We start from the raw sequence: 16,452 nt of genomic DNA on the forward strand, positions 1-16,452 counted from the left end.
CGGTAAAAGTTTTTCAGCATGTGCTGTATCATCAGCGTGGTGATTCAGTGTTTGCATGGCTTGTGACATCAGCATGATGTGGATTTGAATGTCCCTACCAGCTAACTAGTCCATCTTAAGTCAGTTAATGACCTTTACTGGTCCTGTTTTCTCATCTTAAAAATACAACAATAATTCCTCACTTAGAGACTTTATAAATGAAATAATAAATAATAAGTACAATGCCGGCCACAAAATAAAGGCTCAAGTGTGGTAGTTCTGCGATTATGGTGACTTTATTGTCACTGATATTTTTACCGACATACTCTGCTAATCAGTAAGGAAGTATATGGATGCAAGAACCATGGGCCCCTCCTACAAGACCTTAAAGCCCAGGAGGAGGTTATGTTAGATAATAACTGAGGAGAAAAGTTTCAAACATCTTTGAATATGGCACCCCATATTCTTGGACTCTTTCCTTCCCCTGCAGTGTAGAACATTCTTAGGTTTGCTGGCCTCTCTTATCACAACTATGGAAATGGTAGAAAGAAAAGACTGGGAAGTTTTCAATCGTTTGCTCATTCAGTAAACATTTACCGAGTGCCCTCTTTGTGCAGGGCAGTGTCTAGAAATTGGGATACGGCAATGAAAAAAACACTCAAGGTTCCTGCTCTCATGGAGCTACATTGTAAGGGGGGAATATGGCCAATGAGTGAACAAAAAAGATAATTTCTGAAAAGTGCAACAAACAAAATAAAATAGCATAATGGAATCAAGCAATGCTAGCCAACAAAAATGTAAAGTGAGCTATATGTTCAAACCACATAGATAATTAAAATTTTCTAATAGTCACATTTGAAATAGTAGAGAGAGACATAAATTATAATCTATTTTATCTAAACCAGTGTATCACAAATATTATCATTTCAGCATGTAACTAACCTGAAAATTATTGATGAGCTATTTTGCCTTTTTGTGTACTAAGCCTTTTGAATGTGCATATTTTACACTTACAGCACCTTGACATTCAGACTGGTCACATTTCAAGTGCTTGATAGCCACACGTGGCTAGTGCTGTCATACTATACTGGACAGTGCAGAGAGTAGCTGGGTTTGACGACAAAGGGGGACTGGCTTTTTTGTTTTTTTGTTTTTTAATAGTGTGGTCAGAGAAAATTGACAGGATAACAAGAAGGAGCCATCTGTACAAAGCCCCAGGAGAAAAGAATTTCAGACAAAGAGGGCAGCACTCCAAGGTCCTGAGAAAATCGAGCTTGGCAGTGCTGAGGAACGGAGAGGGGTCCAGTAAGACCATAGCCCTATGACCAAGGAGGTGGGAGGAGTGGAAGGGATACATAAAGAGGCGGGCTGGAGCCTGACCATGTGTGGTCACCAAGCCTGGCACATGATAGCGACCCTCAGACCAAGTAAATAGTTCAGATTTTATTTTAAGTGCATTAAGAAGTCATAGAAGGGTTGTAGACAAGGGACAGAACTTCATTCATTCATTCACTCTTTCATCCATTTACCTTTTTTAAAGTCTTTATTTATTTATTTTGAGAGAGACAGCAACAGTATGAGCAGGGAAGAGGCAGAGAGAGAGGCAGAGAGAGAATCCCAAGCAGGTTCTGGGCTGCCAGCTGTGGAGCCCAACGTGGGACTCGAACTCACAAACCATGAGATCATGGCCTGAGCCAAAACCAAGAATCAGACTCTCAACCGACTGAGCCACCAAGGCGCCCTCCCCCCGCATTTACGTTTTTAAAAGAGCACCTTAACTGTTGTTTGGAAAAGGGATGATAGGAAGAAATATGAATGGAAGCATAGCGACCATTGAGACCAGTTACGAGCACCAGAGTAACAGGTGGAGGTGTGCCAAGGGTTGGTTTGAGATATATCCCAAAGGTAGAGCTGATGAAATGTGTTGATCAACTGGGTCGGGCGCAGGGGCTGGTGGCAGTGAAAGAGGGGACTCAAGGAAAACCACCAGCTTTGGGGTGAGAGTAATTATGTGGATGCCAGGGCCATTAACTAACTGAGGTGAGAAAGTCTGAAGGGGGGAGACAGGTTGAGAGAGGGGTGGAAGCCAAGACTTCCGTCTTGGAAACGTTCAGTTTGAGATGCTTCCTAGACCTCTAGGTAGCAATGTCAGATAGTTGGATAGAGACTTTTGGGACTTCAGGATCAGAAAACTCAAGATCAGAAACTATATACATTACATCAGAAAGGGTGATACATTTTCTTCTATATTACCATGAGACATTATTAAAGTTTATGGAGTATTTTGCTTTCTCGTTTGGAGTCTTTACTATATTAAGCTTTTAAAAATGTAAATAGACTCCCTCTGTCTGTCCCTCCCTCGCTCATGCTCTGCCTCTCTCACTCTCAAAAATGAATAAATGTTTTTTAAAAAAACGGGGGGAGGGGGCGCCCGGGTGGCTCAGTCGGTTGGGCGTCCGACTTCAGCTCAGGTCATGATCTCGCGGTCCGTGAGTTCAAGCCCTGCGTCGGGCCCTGTGCTGACAGCTCGGAGCCTGGAGCCTGCTTCAGATTCTGTGACTCCCTCTCTCTGTCCCTCCCTCACTCATGCTCTGTCTCTCTCACTCTCAAATATGAATAAATGTTAAAAATATATATATAAATAGGATTTTGGTTCACATGTTTGGACTCCAGTTAGAACTTGGATACCTTTAGGGTGCTGGGTGGCTCAGTTGGTTAAGCGTCCAACTTCGAGTCAGGTCATGATCTCACGGTTCGTGGGTTCGAGCCCTGCATCAGGCTCTGTGCTGACAGCTTGGAGCCTGGAGCCTGCTTCGGATTCTGTGTCTCCCTCTCTCTCTGCTCCTCCCCCACATCTCCCTCTTTCTCTGCTCCTCCCCCACTCACGCTCTGTCTCTCTCTCTCTCTCTCTCAAAAATAAATAAACATTAAAAAAAGAAGAACTTGGATATCTTCAGGTGTGCTCAGGCAAAGCCAAATTGATAATGTATTGTGGATATCATTTCTTTTGTATGCCTCCTGCTTTTTTCATTCTTCATTATCTTGTCCAGTGAGTTACTTCTTAATTGCTTATGAGCACCTTGTGAGTGGAGTAAGAGAAGAAGCATTGCAGATTTGAAATGTTTTACCCAGCATTATTTCCGATTCTGTTTCTCACATGCAGCTGTCCAGAAAGAAAGGCTCTTCCTCTGCGTTTTCTGACTTGTTTTACGATAGTTTGTAGATTTGTTTTCTATTTATTTACAGGCTGACAGTGAAATAAATCGGGTGGTTTCTACGAATAGATAAATGCAATAGACAAAACAAAAACCAAAACAAAAAACAGTAACATTCTTATGCCTCTGTTACCCGGGTTGCACAGAAAAGCAAGGGAACATCAAATTAATTACTATCACAGCTCCCGGAATTTATGCTAGTGATTGTGTTGGGAGCACAGTGTCTTCCACATTCAGAATTAGCTGCTTGTCCTATAGTTAATTCCAAGTGGGAGATTTTCAACACATTTGAGGAAGTCTTTTAAATCCTCAACCTCTAGTCTGTCCTTTTTATTTTGGTACATCATGACAGTACTATTCTTAATGCTGAACATATTTTAGTCATTATTTGTTAACTCTACAAGAAACTACCCATTGCTCTGTCTCCTTCAACATTCGTTTAAAAACAGAAAAAGGTCATTGTAAGCATGAAGAACAAAAAGGACCGAGTTTTAGAGTCCTGGATGCAGAATTCTCTTTCCTTGACTTTCACTCAGAACACTAAACATGTTTATTTTCTCAAAGTTAAACTCCTTGATCTTATAACATGGTTTCAGCATTCAGGTTGCTTTCTTATGAATGTGCTCCATATTGTCTTTGTCCCTTTGAAAGTATGGTAGATGACACTAGGCAGAAAGCTCCATGGATGGCTCAGACAATGAATGTGGACACACTTCATTCATTCCTTGTCACAGGAACGTGCATTTTTGTGTGCATCTGTTTATACGGTTGATGACACTATATCAATAGGCCGTACGTATAGGATCCGTACACGGTCCTATAATAATGCTGAAATAAGGAGACTGCTGAGCGCTCTGGATATCCACAGCGCGTGACCGTGGAAGAGACTCTCGGCTCCCAGAAGGCAGGAATCAGGTGTGCCTTGTTCATTCCTGTGGCCCCAGAACCTGGAACAGTCCTGCTACATAATAGGTGCTCAATAAAAACCTGAGTGCTTCTTGCGAATTAGCTGGTTTGAAATCAAGCCTCGATAAAACACGTGCTATTTCTCCAACCAAAACCTGTTGCCCTTTCAAGAAAATGAATGGGTTTGGAGACTCTGTTTTCGCCATATGCTGTCTAAGAAGTACAGAGATGCATGGCCAGCATCACCCTTGTCACCAGAATCTGCTAGTGTTTGTTTTGTTCCCATCCTGCCATACAAGAGAATTAGAACTCAGGCCCTGTCACTCAGGAGCTGGTGCAATGAAGAAGTGCCTGGTTAGGTGCTGTCTCTGGTACTTTTACCCCAGAAGCCACTGAAATAAGATAGCACCACAGAAATTAACAGGGAAAAAAAAGTATGGAAAATGCTAGCGAGAAGTCCAGAACAATTTCAAACGCCCAAGTGTGTCTTTTTCACCAAATTTTTTTTTTTATATCCATAGCCCGTATTTTTCTGTAACATGTTAAAGTTCAAGCCAGAAAGTGTTCTCAAATCCAGTAGGTTCTGCATTTAAGGACCCGTCCAAAGAGCATTTGACATTTTACCTGCGTCATTTTCGGTCACATTTAACCAATAATCAGCCCCTTTCCACAGTTTGAAGCCTAAGGCAAATGACACCCCCAAGAAATGAAAGACATGGTGAGACCATTTAAAATTGTTGAGGTGGTGTTTTTTTTTTCCTATTTGAACTTTAGAAGAAGAAAATTAAGTTGCCATTTGAGCCCAAGATGCCAAGAATGTCACCTTTTATCGGCTGATTTCTCTCACCATCAGGAGGGCTCTAAGTGGGTCCAACAGCAACCGCCTGTCACTGTTGGGATCCTGAGTGTGCACTTTCTGAAAATCAACCACCCTGCTGTGTAATCAGCAATATTTGCAGAAAACCTTAATGCCAAGGTCGTGTTAAGGTCAGCAACAACATGCCAGAATCCAAAGAAAACACTTTTTGAATTTGACATTGGCCAGCGACTGTTTTCTTTTTCACCTCTAATCACTGGGGGAGAGGAAGATCGTACCTTAAAGCCGTCTTACTTCTCTCTTCTGCCACTCACTTCAGGATCTTAGAAGCACTCCCCTCCCATTCAGGAGAATGTCCCAAGCAGTCTCTCTCCTTTCAGTTGCTCCCATTCTTCACCATCAGCCCACCCGTTATACTGTGCTAGAGTGATCTTGCCAAAGCTCGTATCTGATTATATCATTCCACCTCTTAAAATCCTAAGGCTCCCACCTCCTAAGGCTCCCTAGAAGCCATTCTCAGATGAAACCCAGAATCCTTAGATGGCCTCCAAAGCTGAATGACCTACCCATGTCCCCAGGCTCACCTCATGCCCCTGTCTTCATATGTGATCTCTGCATACCAAAAGGAACCACTTATCATTCCTCAAAACCAACCTTCATTCACACCCTCATGCCTTTGTCCAGAGTCTTCCCTTGCTAGAGTTATGTCATCTGTAATTTACTGTAAAAATACCTTAGCACTGATGGCTTGATCTCATTTTCAGCTAAGAGCTGCTCAGTTTAAATGCCAACCACAGTAGCCATCAATTTCCCTAGTCATGAATCCCACCCCAGATTGGTCAACTTTCATTCTATCAGAAAGGTCACCTTCCGGAGGGCACTGCAACCAGTGCAGTTACTGGTAACTTGATTAACACTATACACCTTGCCAATTAGCAGATGAATGCCAGTATAAATTTTTGTTGGCGAAATTAGTCATTAGTTGATGCAGCTATTAGATCACCACTGATAATGAAAATGAACTGATAGTCAAGATACTTAGATTCCCCTGCATGAGCAGGTTATAAGAATACATCACATCCTATACAAAATTATAAAACCTAAAACTATAAAACTTCTAGAAGAAAACATAGGGAGAGAAATTCTGTGACTTTGTTTAGGCCAAGATTTATTACATAGGACCCGAAAAACACCATCCAAAAAGAAAAAAAATGATAAATTGAAGTCCATCAAAATTGAAAACCATTCTTTTTTTGTTTTTAATTTTTTTTAACGTTTATTTTTGAGACAGAGAGAGACAGAGCATGAACGGGGGAGGGTCAGAGAGAGGGAGACACAGAATCTGAAACAGGCTCCAGGCTCTGAGCTGTCAGCACAGAGCCCGACACAGGGCTCGAACTCACGGACCACGAGATCATGACCTGAGCGGAAGTCGGCCGCTTAACCGACTGAGCCACCCAGGCGCCCCGAAAACCATTCTTAAAAAGACATCACTAAAATGAAAAGACAAGCCAAAGAGTGAGATAAAATATTTGTAAAATGCATATCTAATAAAGGAGTTGTATCCAGAACATATAAAGAATACCCAAAACAACCCATTAAAAAAGTTGGGCAAGAATTATGAGCACAAAGGTATATGGATGGCAGACAAACACATGAAAATATGCCCAACATCATTAGTCATTAGGAAACTGAAAATTTAAAATCACAATGAGATATCACTGTACACATCTATTAGAATGTGTTTTATTAATTTTTTTTTAAACTAACAAACACTGAAGGCTTTATGCAAAGCAAACTAAGTGTGACAAAGACAAATACTGCATGGTGGCACTTATATGCAGAATTGAAAAAAAAAAAAGTCAAAGTCATAGAAACAGAATAGGACAGTTGTGTCTGGGATTGGGGGAAATAGAGGTTGGTGATGGTACAAACTTTTAGCTATAAGGTTTGAATAAGGCCCAAGAATCTAATTTAAAACATGGTGACTATGGTTGATGACACTGTACTGTATAATTGAAATTTGTTAAGATGCTAAAAGTAGAACTTAAATGTTCTCATGGTTAAAAAAAAAAAAAAAAAAAGAATAAATATGTGATGGACATGTTCATTAACCAGACTGGGGAAAGCCTTCCACAAGGAATGTGTATATCAAATCATGATGTGTACTTACAACGTCTCACAGTATTATAGATCAGTTATACCTCAGTAAAGCTAAAATCTTTTTAAAAACTGGTGACAGTAGGTGCTGGTGCAGATGCTCAGCATCTGGAACTCTTGTACGCTGCTGGTAGGAAAGCGAAATGGCATAGCACCTTTGGAAAATAGTTTGGCAGTTTCTTTTTTTTTTTGTTAATTTTTTTTTAACGTTTATTTATTTTTGAGACAGAGAGAGACAGAGCATGAACAGGGGAGGGGCAGAGAGAGAGGGAGACACAGGATGTGAAACAGGCTCCAGGCTCTGAGCTGTCAGCACAGAGCCCGACGCGGGGCTCGAACCCACGGACCGTGAGGTCATGACCCGAGCCGAAGTCGGACGCTTAACCGATTGAGCCACCCAGGCACCCCAGTTTGGCAGTTTCTTATAAAATTAAAATATACTTATCTACATGACCCAGCGATTCTAGTACTTACCCATTGGAAATTAAAATTTGCATTTACCCAAAATCCCATACCTGAAGCAGCTTTTTGTGATATCACCCCAGAGTAGAAACAGTCCAGATGTCAGCGGACGAATGGTTAAATTGTGGTACCTCCATACGGTGGAGATGTGCTCAGCAGTAACAAGGAATGAGCAATAAAGTGGATAAATCACAGATGCCTCAGGCTGACCACAAGAAGCCAAACTCCGAAAGCTGCATACTCTATGATTCCATTTATATGGCACTCTGGACAAGACGGAACTATAGGAAGGAAGCATAGATAGGTCAGTGGTTGCCAGAGCCTTGGAGTATGGGTAGGGGTTGACTGCAGAGGGGCTCATGGGAATTCTAGGAGTGATGCTGTTGTTCTGTAACTTGATCATAGTGGCGATTGTACAACTGTGTAGATTTGTCAAAACTACACTACAAAATACACTAAAAAGGGTGATTTTTTACTGTTGATACATTATTTCTCAGTAAACCTTACTTTAAAAAAGAAAGATGAAAGCCAAGCCTAAAGATCCAGCGTTACGGATAAGGCCCAAGGCTTTTGCAGCCATTTGTTTAGGAGTATTTCCTATTACTTAATGCAGACTATAAGGGTACCAGAATTTTGACTCTGAACCTCCCGTGGTACGATCAGACAGAGCACCTAAAACAATAATTAGGACTTCACTGAGCTTATAGGAAAGACTGTTCGAACTGTGCCTGCCAATGGACGGAAGGTTTTGTTTTTGGTTTTTTAAGAAACGCCTATATGTGTGGTAGAATTATTTGGACTGAAACCTGCTTTCGTTACAGCTTAACACAAAGGTTATGGAGTGGCCTGTCTTGACCCATCTCAGACTTCTTTGGCAGTTACCAGTAACTACCAAAAAGACCCTAAGAACTGTGCATGGTCAGAGTGATCAGGCCATGTCAACAGAGGAATGCACTCCTTTATCAAGCTCATTCAGATCATCTTTCTTACTTAAGTATCACCTCCTGTTGTGAACCTTTCCTGACGCTCCATGGCAGGTTTCCATGGCACGTGGATACATGTGCTTCTGAGTGAGACACTGCCTTCTTTTGGTCTCTGTCTCTCTCTCTTTTTTTTTTTTTTTCCTCAGTCTGCCCGACTAGGCTAGGGAGTGTTTAAGGGCATAAATCATGTCGCACATTCCCAAGGCCGAGCACAATTTTATTTTTAAATAAGTTTATTTTGGCATTTTACTTAAGTAATAGATGAATAATAATAAATATGATAATAGCAATGATAGCCAACACTTACTATGCACTTGCTTTGTGCCAGGCCTGTGCTGTATGCTTTATGTTCACCAGCTCCTCCGAGCACCTTATGAGGTAGGTGTGGGCATCATCTAGACAAGGAAACCGAGAAAGTAACTTGCCCAGAATCACACAGCTAGAACATGTTGGAATTGGGAGTTGAAACCAAAGTAGTCTCATTCCAAAGCCTGCTCTTTAGAGCTCTGTGACCTCTGCCTCTCATTTTCACTATAGTAATATCCATTGAAAGATACAGTGCTTTTCACAGTATGTGTATAATCCAGTCTTTGAAAGGAATCTTAGGGGTGCCTGGGTGGTTCAATCGGTTAAGCGTCCGACTTCGGCTCTCGCGGTTCAAGAGTTCGAGCCCCACATCAGGCTCTGTGCTGACAGCTTGGAGCCTGGAGCCTGCTTCCGATTCTGTGCCTCCCTGTCTCTAGCCCTCTCCCGCTCACCCACTGCCTGCCTTACCCTCTCTCAAAAATAAACTTCTTTTTTTTTTTTTAAAGGAATTTTAGAGTTCATTTACTCCTCATCCCCAATGTTTAGATTAAGCAAGTGAGGATCATGGAAGCGGACTTGCTCAAGATCTCTCACTTGCTAGGTGGCTTTCCAGTGAATGAGCAGAGGAGTACATAAATATTTACAGAGCCACAGCTGCCTTAAGTGTTTGGGTGTTCTGTCACAAGAAGATTATTGTTTCCATCAGGAAAATGTGTTACTAACTGCTCTCTCCATCCTTGCCTCTCTTAGGGTTCACTGTTTCCATTATCTCATCCCCCTTGCAAAGGAGGGGAACTATGCCATTGTCGCTAATGTGGAAAGTATGGATTATGACCCTCTGGTGGTCAAGCTCAACAAAGACATCAGCGCCATTGAAGAGGCCATGAGTGCCAGCCTTCAGCAGCATAAGTTCCAGTATATATTTGAAGGTCAGACCCTGCCTTTGCCCTTGGGATCTGGGGAGGAAGGAAGGGTGAAGGGTTTTTTGTGTGTGTCTCTCTACTTTTGAAGTTCAAAACTTGTAGTTGTTTGGGGTTTTTTTCCTTTTCTTTTCTTTTTGGATTAAAGCTGCAATACCTAGTTTCTCTGTGTATGGCTAGGTGCACAACAATATGGCTGCCATCTGCTCCCGGTTGATAAGATTTAATCCAACATAAGGCAGAGAGATGGCAGTCTGGCTGCCTCCCTGACATGTCACTCATAAGAATTGGGTAAATATGTAGAGTGGGCCATGAGACCCACTCAAGAGGAGTTCATAAAAGGAAAAGAAACAAGATGCCTGGGTGGCTCAGTTGGCTAAGCATCTGACTCTTGATTTCAGCTTGAGCATGATCTGACAGGTTTGTGGGGTCGAGCCCCACAACGCAGAGCCCATTTGGGATTCCCTCTCTCCTCTCTCCCTGCCCTTCTCCCATGTGTGCATACATGTGCGTGCTCTCTCTCAAATTAAAAATAAATAAAAATTAAAAAGCTTTAAAAAAAGAAAAGAGAAAGAAACACGTATACAATGAGAAGAGGACTCTGAAAGATCTGTCATTGGCGAAGATTATCAGTGAAAGGGCAAGGTTTCTCTCAAAGAATGCCCTGTTGTCTGAAAAGACCAGAAACCTCTGATCAGCAGAGATTTTAGAAAGGCTGCATCCATGAATGCCTTGGGGCAGGCCAGCAAGGAAAGGTATGAAAGACAGTTCCATCTAAAGGCATTCATCTTCAACATTTCAAAACATGTGATGCCAGCCAAATAAGTTTTCATGCTGGAGTCCCCCACTAGGGACCCCTTTTGGGACTTCAAACTATATTCCCTTCTTTCTTGTTTTGGTTTATTTGTATGTAGGCCTGGGTGCCAAAAGTATCTACGAGGTCTCTCAAAATTAAACCAGTGTTATTTCAAATAATTAAGAAGGGACACCGTGCAAATAATCGTGGAACCCAGAGACAGGAAAGAAATGCTGGGCCATTGCTCACTTTATAAACAGTTATGTTCCAGCACATTTGGACCCCGAAACTAAAAATCTTATTTTCCCACTAAATTGTATCATAAAGGTGGAGGTATGTTCTGAGAGGAAACTATCCCTAAAAGACTTAAGTCAAAAAGTCTAAGTGATTACAAGGTGAGCTGTTCCTTGCATGGTGCTGACACTCCAAGGGCCGCAGCGGTGCCCATCGGAGAAGTCACTCCTCACTCACTGCACAGTTTCCTTCTTGCTCTCGACCGGGGCTCTTCTAAGCCCTATCTGTCAACATTTGCAGTTCCCAGACTTTCTCTCCCATTTTTCCCAGCCATTTCTTAACATCTAATCCTGATGAGTAGCGACATCTTCTTGAAATATGAGCATAACACACTGATGTAGAATAGGGTTTAAGAAACTATAAATTGGAGACCTTCTGTTTAAAAAGCTCTAGCTATTTCTCCGTGACACCACTTTCCAAATCGAAAAGGCGTAATATGGAATTTCCCAAGGGGTAGAGAGTGGGGGTGACAGGATCCCAGTCTTCTTTGGTGTGACAGAAAAAAGTATGTTACCACAGGTATTATATGAAATTGCCATGGGCATCTAGGTGGCTCAGTCAGTTAAGCATCCGACTTTGGCTCAGGTCATGATCTCACAGATCATGAGTTCAAGCCCTGTGTCGGGTTCTGTGCTGACAGCTCAGAGCCTGGAGCCTGCTTCAGATCTTGTGTCTCCCTCTATCCCTGCCCCTCCCCCGCTTGCGCTCTCTGTCTCTCTCTCTCTCTCTCTCTCTCTCAAAAATAAGCAGAGAGGGAGGGAGGCAAACTATAAGAGACTCTTAAATACTGAGAACAAACTAAGGGTTGATGGGGGGTGGGGGAGAGGGGCATTGAGGAGGGCACCTGTTGGGATGACCACTGGGTGTTGTATGAAAACCAATTTGACAATACATTATATTTAATAAAAAATAAAATTAATTAAAATAAATAAACATTTTAAAAAATTCTTAATTTGAAATTACCAGTATACAGTGGTAATGTAAAGCAGACAACCTCTAATAGGTTTTATTTTTAATTATTATGATCTATTATACATATTTATTAATATAAATTTACTTATTTAATATATTGATTATTATTTGCTATTCTCTATACACAGTGCACCCCCCTCCTCCATTGCCTACACTCAGGGCAAACTGCATTTTACCATGGTGGAATAAAATTATGCCTGAAGTTACAGGCTCAGTAAAATCACACCAAAACGTGACTTACAGAGATTTTTCACATCAATCAGTTGTCTGGCTTTACATGTAAAATCCACATGTGTGTTTCTTTTTCTTTGAGTAAAAAGCCTTTTGCTTCACTTTCAAATGGTAACACATACAAGTGAGTTCGTGGTCTGGAAGTAACGCTGGATGAGGGGAGCTGAAGCAAGAGAGAATGTTCCTCCTCTCCTTTTTGACCTTCATCCTAAACAAGGAAACTCATTTTGCAGATAGTGGGAGTCACTGAACCTGAAGAGGTGCCCTGAGCTCCCATCTGAACCTTCACCACAGAGGAACTCTGCCTTTAGAAGGGGAAGATAACAAAAATAGTAGACGGCTTGTAACAAGCCGGACTAGCTTTAGAGTTCTAGCGAAAGCTTTGACAAATGGCAACCCACATGTATCAATTTCTTATTCTATTTTTGCCTTATTAGGTTCCAAATCAACTTTTGAGCCAAAAGTACACCCCTGGCTTTTCTTGTGGGAGGAAGAGGAAAGCAAACAGATCATTGTATTTACATGTATTCATCTCTGCTTCCAAAACCACTTTGCAGAAAAATGAGTCCCACTGCTCTTGAGTAGTTTATAACAACCTGGCGTATTTTCTTTTTTTTTTTTTAACTTTTTAATGTTTTTATTTAATTTTTGAGAGAGAGAGAGAGTGTGTGAGTGAGGGTAGCGGGTAGAGAGAGAGGGAGACACAGAATCTGAAGCAGGCTCCAGGCTCTGAGCTGTCAGCACAGAGCCCGGCTCAGGGCTCGAACTTAAGAACCGCGAGATCATGACTTGAGCCGAAGTCGGACACTTAACCGACTGAGCCACCCAGGCGCCCCTAACCTGGCATATTTTCTAAGCCCCTGGTATGATAGCTTACGATATATATGGCAGTGCTGGAGCTATGGATTTACCAGGTTATGTTACATAAAGCCTCTCCATATCTATTAGGACAATATTTAAATACTCTGGAACAAGTGTAAGATCAGTGGGCACAACAACCCTCACAGGTATGTTTTCTTTGGTCGTTTAAATTTGTGGAGGATGACAAGAGAGAAATCCTTCCATATTCATGTGTAAGTTCATGCAGGGTGGCACTAATCTATCTTCTCTTTTCCCTCCACTGACGTGTGCTGGCCCCTCAGGCCTGGGTCACCTGATCTCCTGCATCCTCATTAATGGTGCCCAGTACTTCAGGCGCATCAGCGAGTCCGGCATCAAGAAGATGTGTAGAAACATTTTTGTCCTTCAGCAGAATTTGACCAACATCACCATGTCGCGGGAGGCAGACCTGGATTTTGCAAGGTAGGAGGAAAGATTGGGCGAAGCCCCTTGTACCAAAGCCAAGATCCCATTGCCCGTAAAAATCATTTAGAAAAATGGATTCTCGGTACTGCAAAAGTTAATTTAAAAAACAAAAACAGTGAAATAATTAGATGTTCTTTAGTCTTAGAGAAGGTAATTCGGTACAATTCTGTTGGATGCTTAACCTCACTTAGGCAGGCAGTTTTCCCTCTTGTCTAAGCTAAGCTCTTACTACAAAACTTCAGTAACTTTTTTCTTATTATGAAAGTAATATGTGCTCACTGCCTAAGATCTGTGACATAAAATACAAAAAATAAAATAAACATTACTCCTAAGACTTTCATCCAGAAACTTTGACATTGGGCGTTATTTCTCCTGGCTTTTGTGCCTGTGCTAAGTATACAAGTGAATTTTCATACTATGCGTGCATGCAATTTCTCTTTTTACAAAATTGGAACTATGTTAATGTAATTTTATATTTGCTTAACTGCATTTTCCCATATCATTACTATTCTTTGAAAACAGTGTTTTATGTATATAAAAATAATAGATAAAATGTATAACATACAAAATACGTGTTAATCAACTGTTTATGTTCTCAGGGAGGCTTCTGGTCAGCAGTAGGCTGTTAGTAGTTAAGTTTTCTGGCGGGGAGTCAGAAGTTATACACAGATTTGCGACTGTGTGGGAGGTTGGCGCCCCTACCTTCCCACACTGTTCAAGGGTCGGCGGTATCACGTTTAATACCTGAACACTTACTCCACGGCATAAATTAGGCATTATTTAATCATTTGCAAATTTTTTAAGCATTAGGATTTTTTCCCTTTTTTTCTCTCATTATACATAACAAGGGTTGAGTGTATGTGTCCATGAATCTTTTTCCTCATCTGTTCTCTCTTCCCAGTTGACACCCGTCTTCTCTTCTCATGTTCGTTGTGGGGGCTCATCGTCAACCATGCCCACCCTTCATGTCCCTGAAGGCTCTTCTTTTAAATCGCACTCTTCCTTTCTGTCCTAGGTTTGCTGATCTCAGTTTTTAATGTTTCTTTATAATGCGCTTTTTCAAATTTAAGAGGTGATTTTATTCTCTCTTCGTGTGGTCTCAACGCTGGCTCTCCCTTACTTAAATCATCAGACCTTTGGAGCTTCAGTGAAAGTGAAAACAGTTTTGCAGAGGATGAATGCTTATCGTACCGTGGTGCATTACTGCTGTTTGTACCTTGGTGAATTATTCCACAGACTCCCTTATGGCTAGAAAGTCATTTGTTTGTGATAGTGCAGAGTTCTCCTGCCTAACATTTAGTACTTCTGTGCCATTTCACTTGACTTTTGGATTCCTTGAGAAGTTCTAGAAAATTTGAAACAATTCTGAAGACATTTCAAAGGATGATGAAATATTACATTACTTTGACAAGTATTAAGACATATGTGCTAGGATCTTTGTTTGGAAAGCATATAACCATATATCTTCATTTTTAACTTTTCTTCTCCAATCTATCACTCCCATTTGTTCCATTGCCACCTGTTCCTCTGCTTCTCTGTCCTCCTCCTGTCTTGTTCTTCCTTCTTGCGTGTTTGTGTGTGTGTGTGTGTGTGTGTGTGTGTGTGTGTTCATTAAACTTCCTATTTTAGGCTAAATTTGGTAGAAAGCCTTCCTTGCTCAGATTAGGGAAACCAGGTGTGACTGAATACTGCATTTATTTGGTCGCTCTTATGGGGAATGATCTCATTATTGAATTAGTCTATTCATAATAACATTGACAAGGGGAAGTTAAGTACATGGAGGCCTGAGGGATACAGCAAAGCATTACTAATTCTCTGAGGAATATAATTCTTAAATTCAATCATCCTTTTTTAAATGATTTTTTTTTTTTTATTTAGCTGAAATAAGTAAATTAGCACAGTTTTTGGCAGACAGCATGGGGCCTGAACGCGTACTCAAAAAACTAGCATCTGAATAATGAAATGCTGACTGGGCAGTATTGAGGTTGGCATCAGTGGGCTGTGTGCCAGCAAAGTGTTTCTTCAGGAAATAACTGAACGGCAACGAAGCCGTGCCTTTTATGGTTGGATTTATGAATGATGTCCGAGGAAATGGGTGTGAACGGAAATGTGACCACTTGGGAGAGGTACTGCTACTGTTACTCTCTACTCCCCATGGAGTATGAAAGGAAATAGGCAGCATAAGTATGTAGCATTGGATGAGTCTGTTCTTTTAATCCTGGCTCAGAAGACCTCTCCTTATGAGACTTAAATGTTCCAAGAGACCGTGACCGTTCCTGTCTGTTTTCTCAGTGCCCGGACCAGAGTAAGTGCTCATCACGTGTACTGGATGAATGGATAGGTATCAAAATCAAGGCTTTTGGGGGGGGGGGGCTGGCAAAGGGCTTGGATAATGGCAAAATTTAGTTTTAGTTTAGTCTTTAATGCCCTGAAAGTTTTAACCAGCTGACATAGGTCAATGTTCTTAGAAGCTTATACGGAGCAGTATCTCCCTTGCAGGTCTTTCCTTGTAGAGCAGAAAGCATTTACAAAAGCAACAGTCTATCTCCACTATTCCTAGTCTGTTTCACCCTCATTTCCTCTTGCTCACATACACACATGCATACATAGATGCACTTTATAGCCTTATTTTTTTTCATTCCTGTTTTTGGTAGGGACGGGTTTTGTGAAATGGGCTCCATCAATTCTACTGAATTTGAAGCTATGTAAAATAAATATAACAGCGATACCAAAATAGCCAGAAATAAGAGACGGCAACAGTGTGCCTCAGCATTCCTTAAGCAATGTCTAATCAAGCATGGACAGCATCTCTATTTCCAGCAAATCTCTATAGGAATGTTATCTTCTAACACAGTAATTAATCACTAGTTGCCAATGTGTCAGAAAACTTACTTAACGAGAAGTTGCAAAGGCTCTTGTAGTTTTTTTTCACCTCCACAGCCTTCCTGGCCGGTGGAAAATAGAACGCCCTTTCTGTAATAAAGAGAGATCTGGAGTGATTCCATTTGTGTTGATTCTTCTACTTGCGGTATTGTTGTCTGTCTTTTTTATACACACCTTTACTCTAATCTCCAATAAGAAGATAAGTCTTGGGTGAGCAAAGGAT

General features: G+C 41.3%; 1 protein-coding gene across 1 annotated transcript in view; it reads left to right on the forward strand.

The window, feature by feature from the left end:
• The window catches only part of EXOC4 (exocyst complex component 4), a 754,902-nt gene that overhangs the window by 683,923 nt on the left and 54,527 nt on the right, over positions 1-16,452 (forward strand). Inside the window, exons 16-17 of the mRNA XM_047842944.1 lie at positions 9,579-9,757; positions 13,184-13,343. Of these exons, the coding sequence (XP_047698900.1) occupies positions 9,579-9,757; positions 13,184-13,343 (339 nt within the window). The remainder of the gene's footprint in view (positions 1-9,578; positions 9,758-13,183; positions 13,344-16,452) is intronic.

Source organism: Prionailurus viverrinus, chromosome A2, assembly GCF_022837055.1.
Source record: "Prionailurus viverrinus isolate Anna chromosome A2, UM_Priviv_1.0, whole genome shotgun sequence".
NCBI lineage: Eukaryota > Metazoa > Chordata > Mammalia > Carnivora > Felidae > Prionailurus > Prionailurus viverrinus.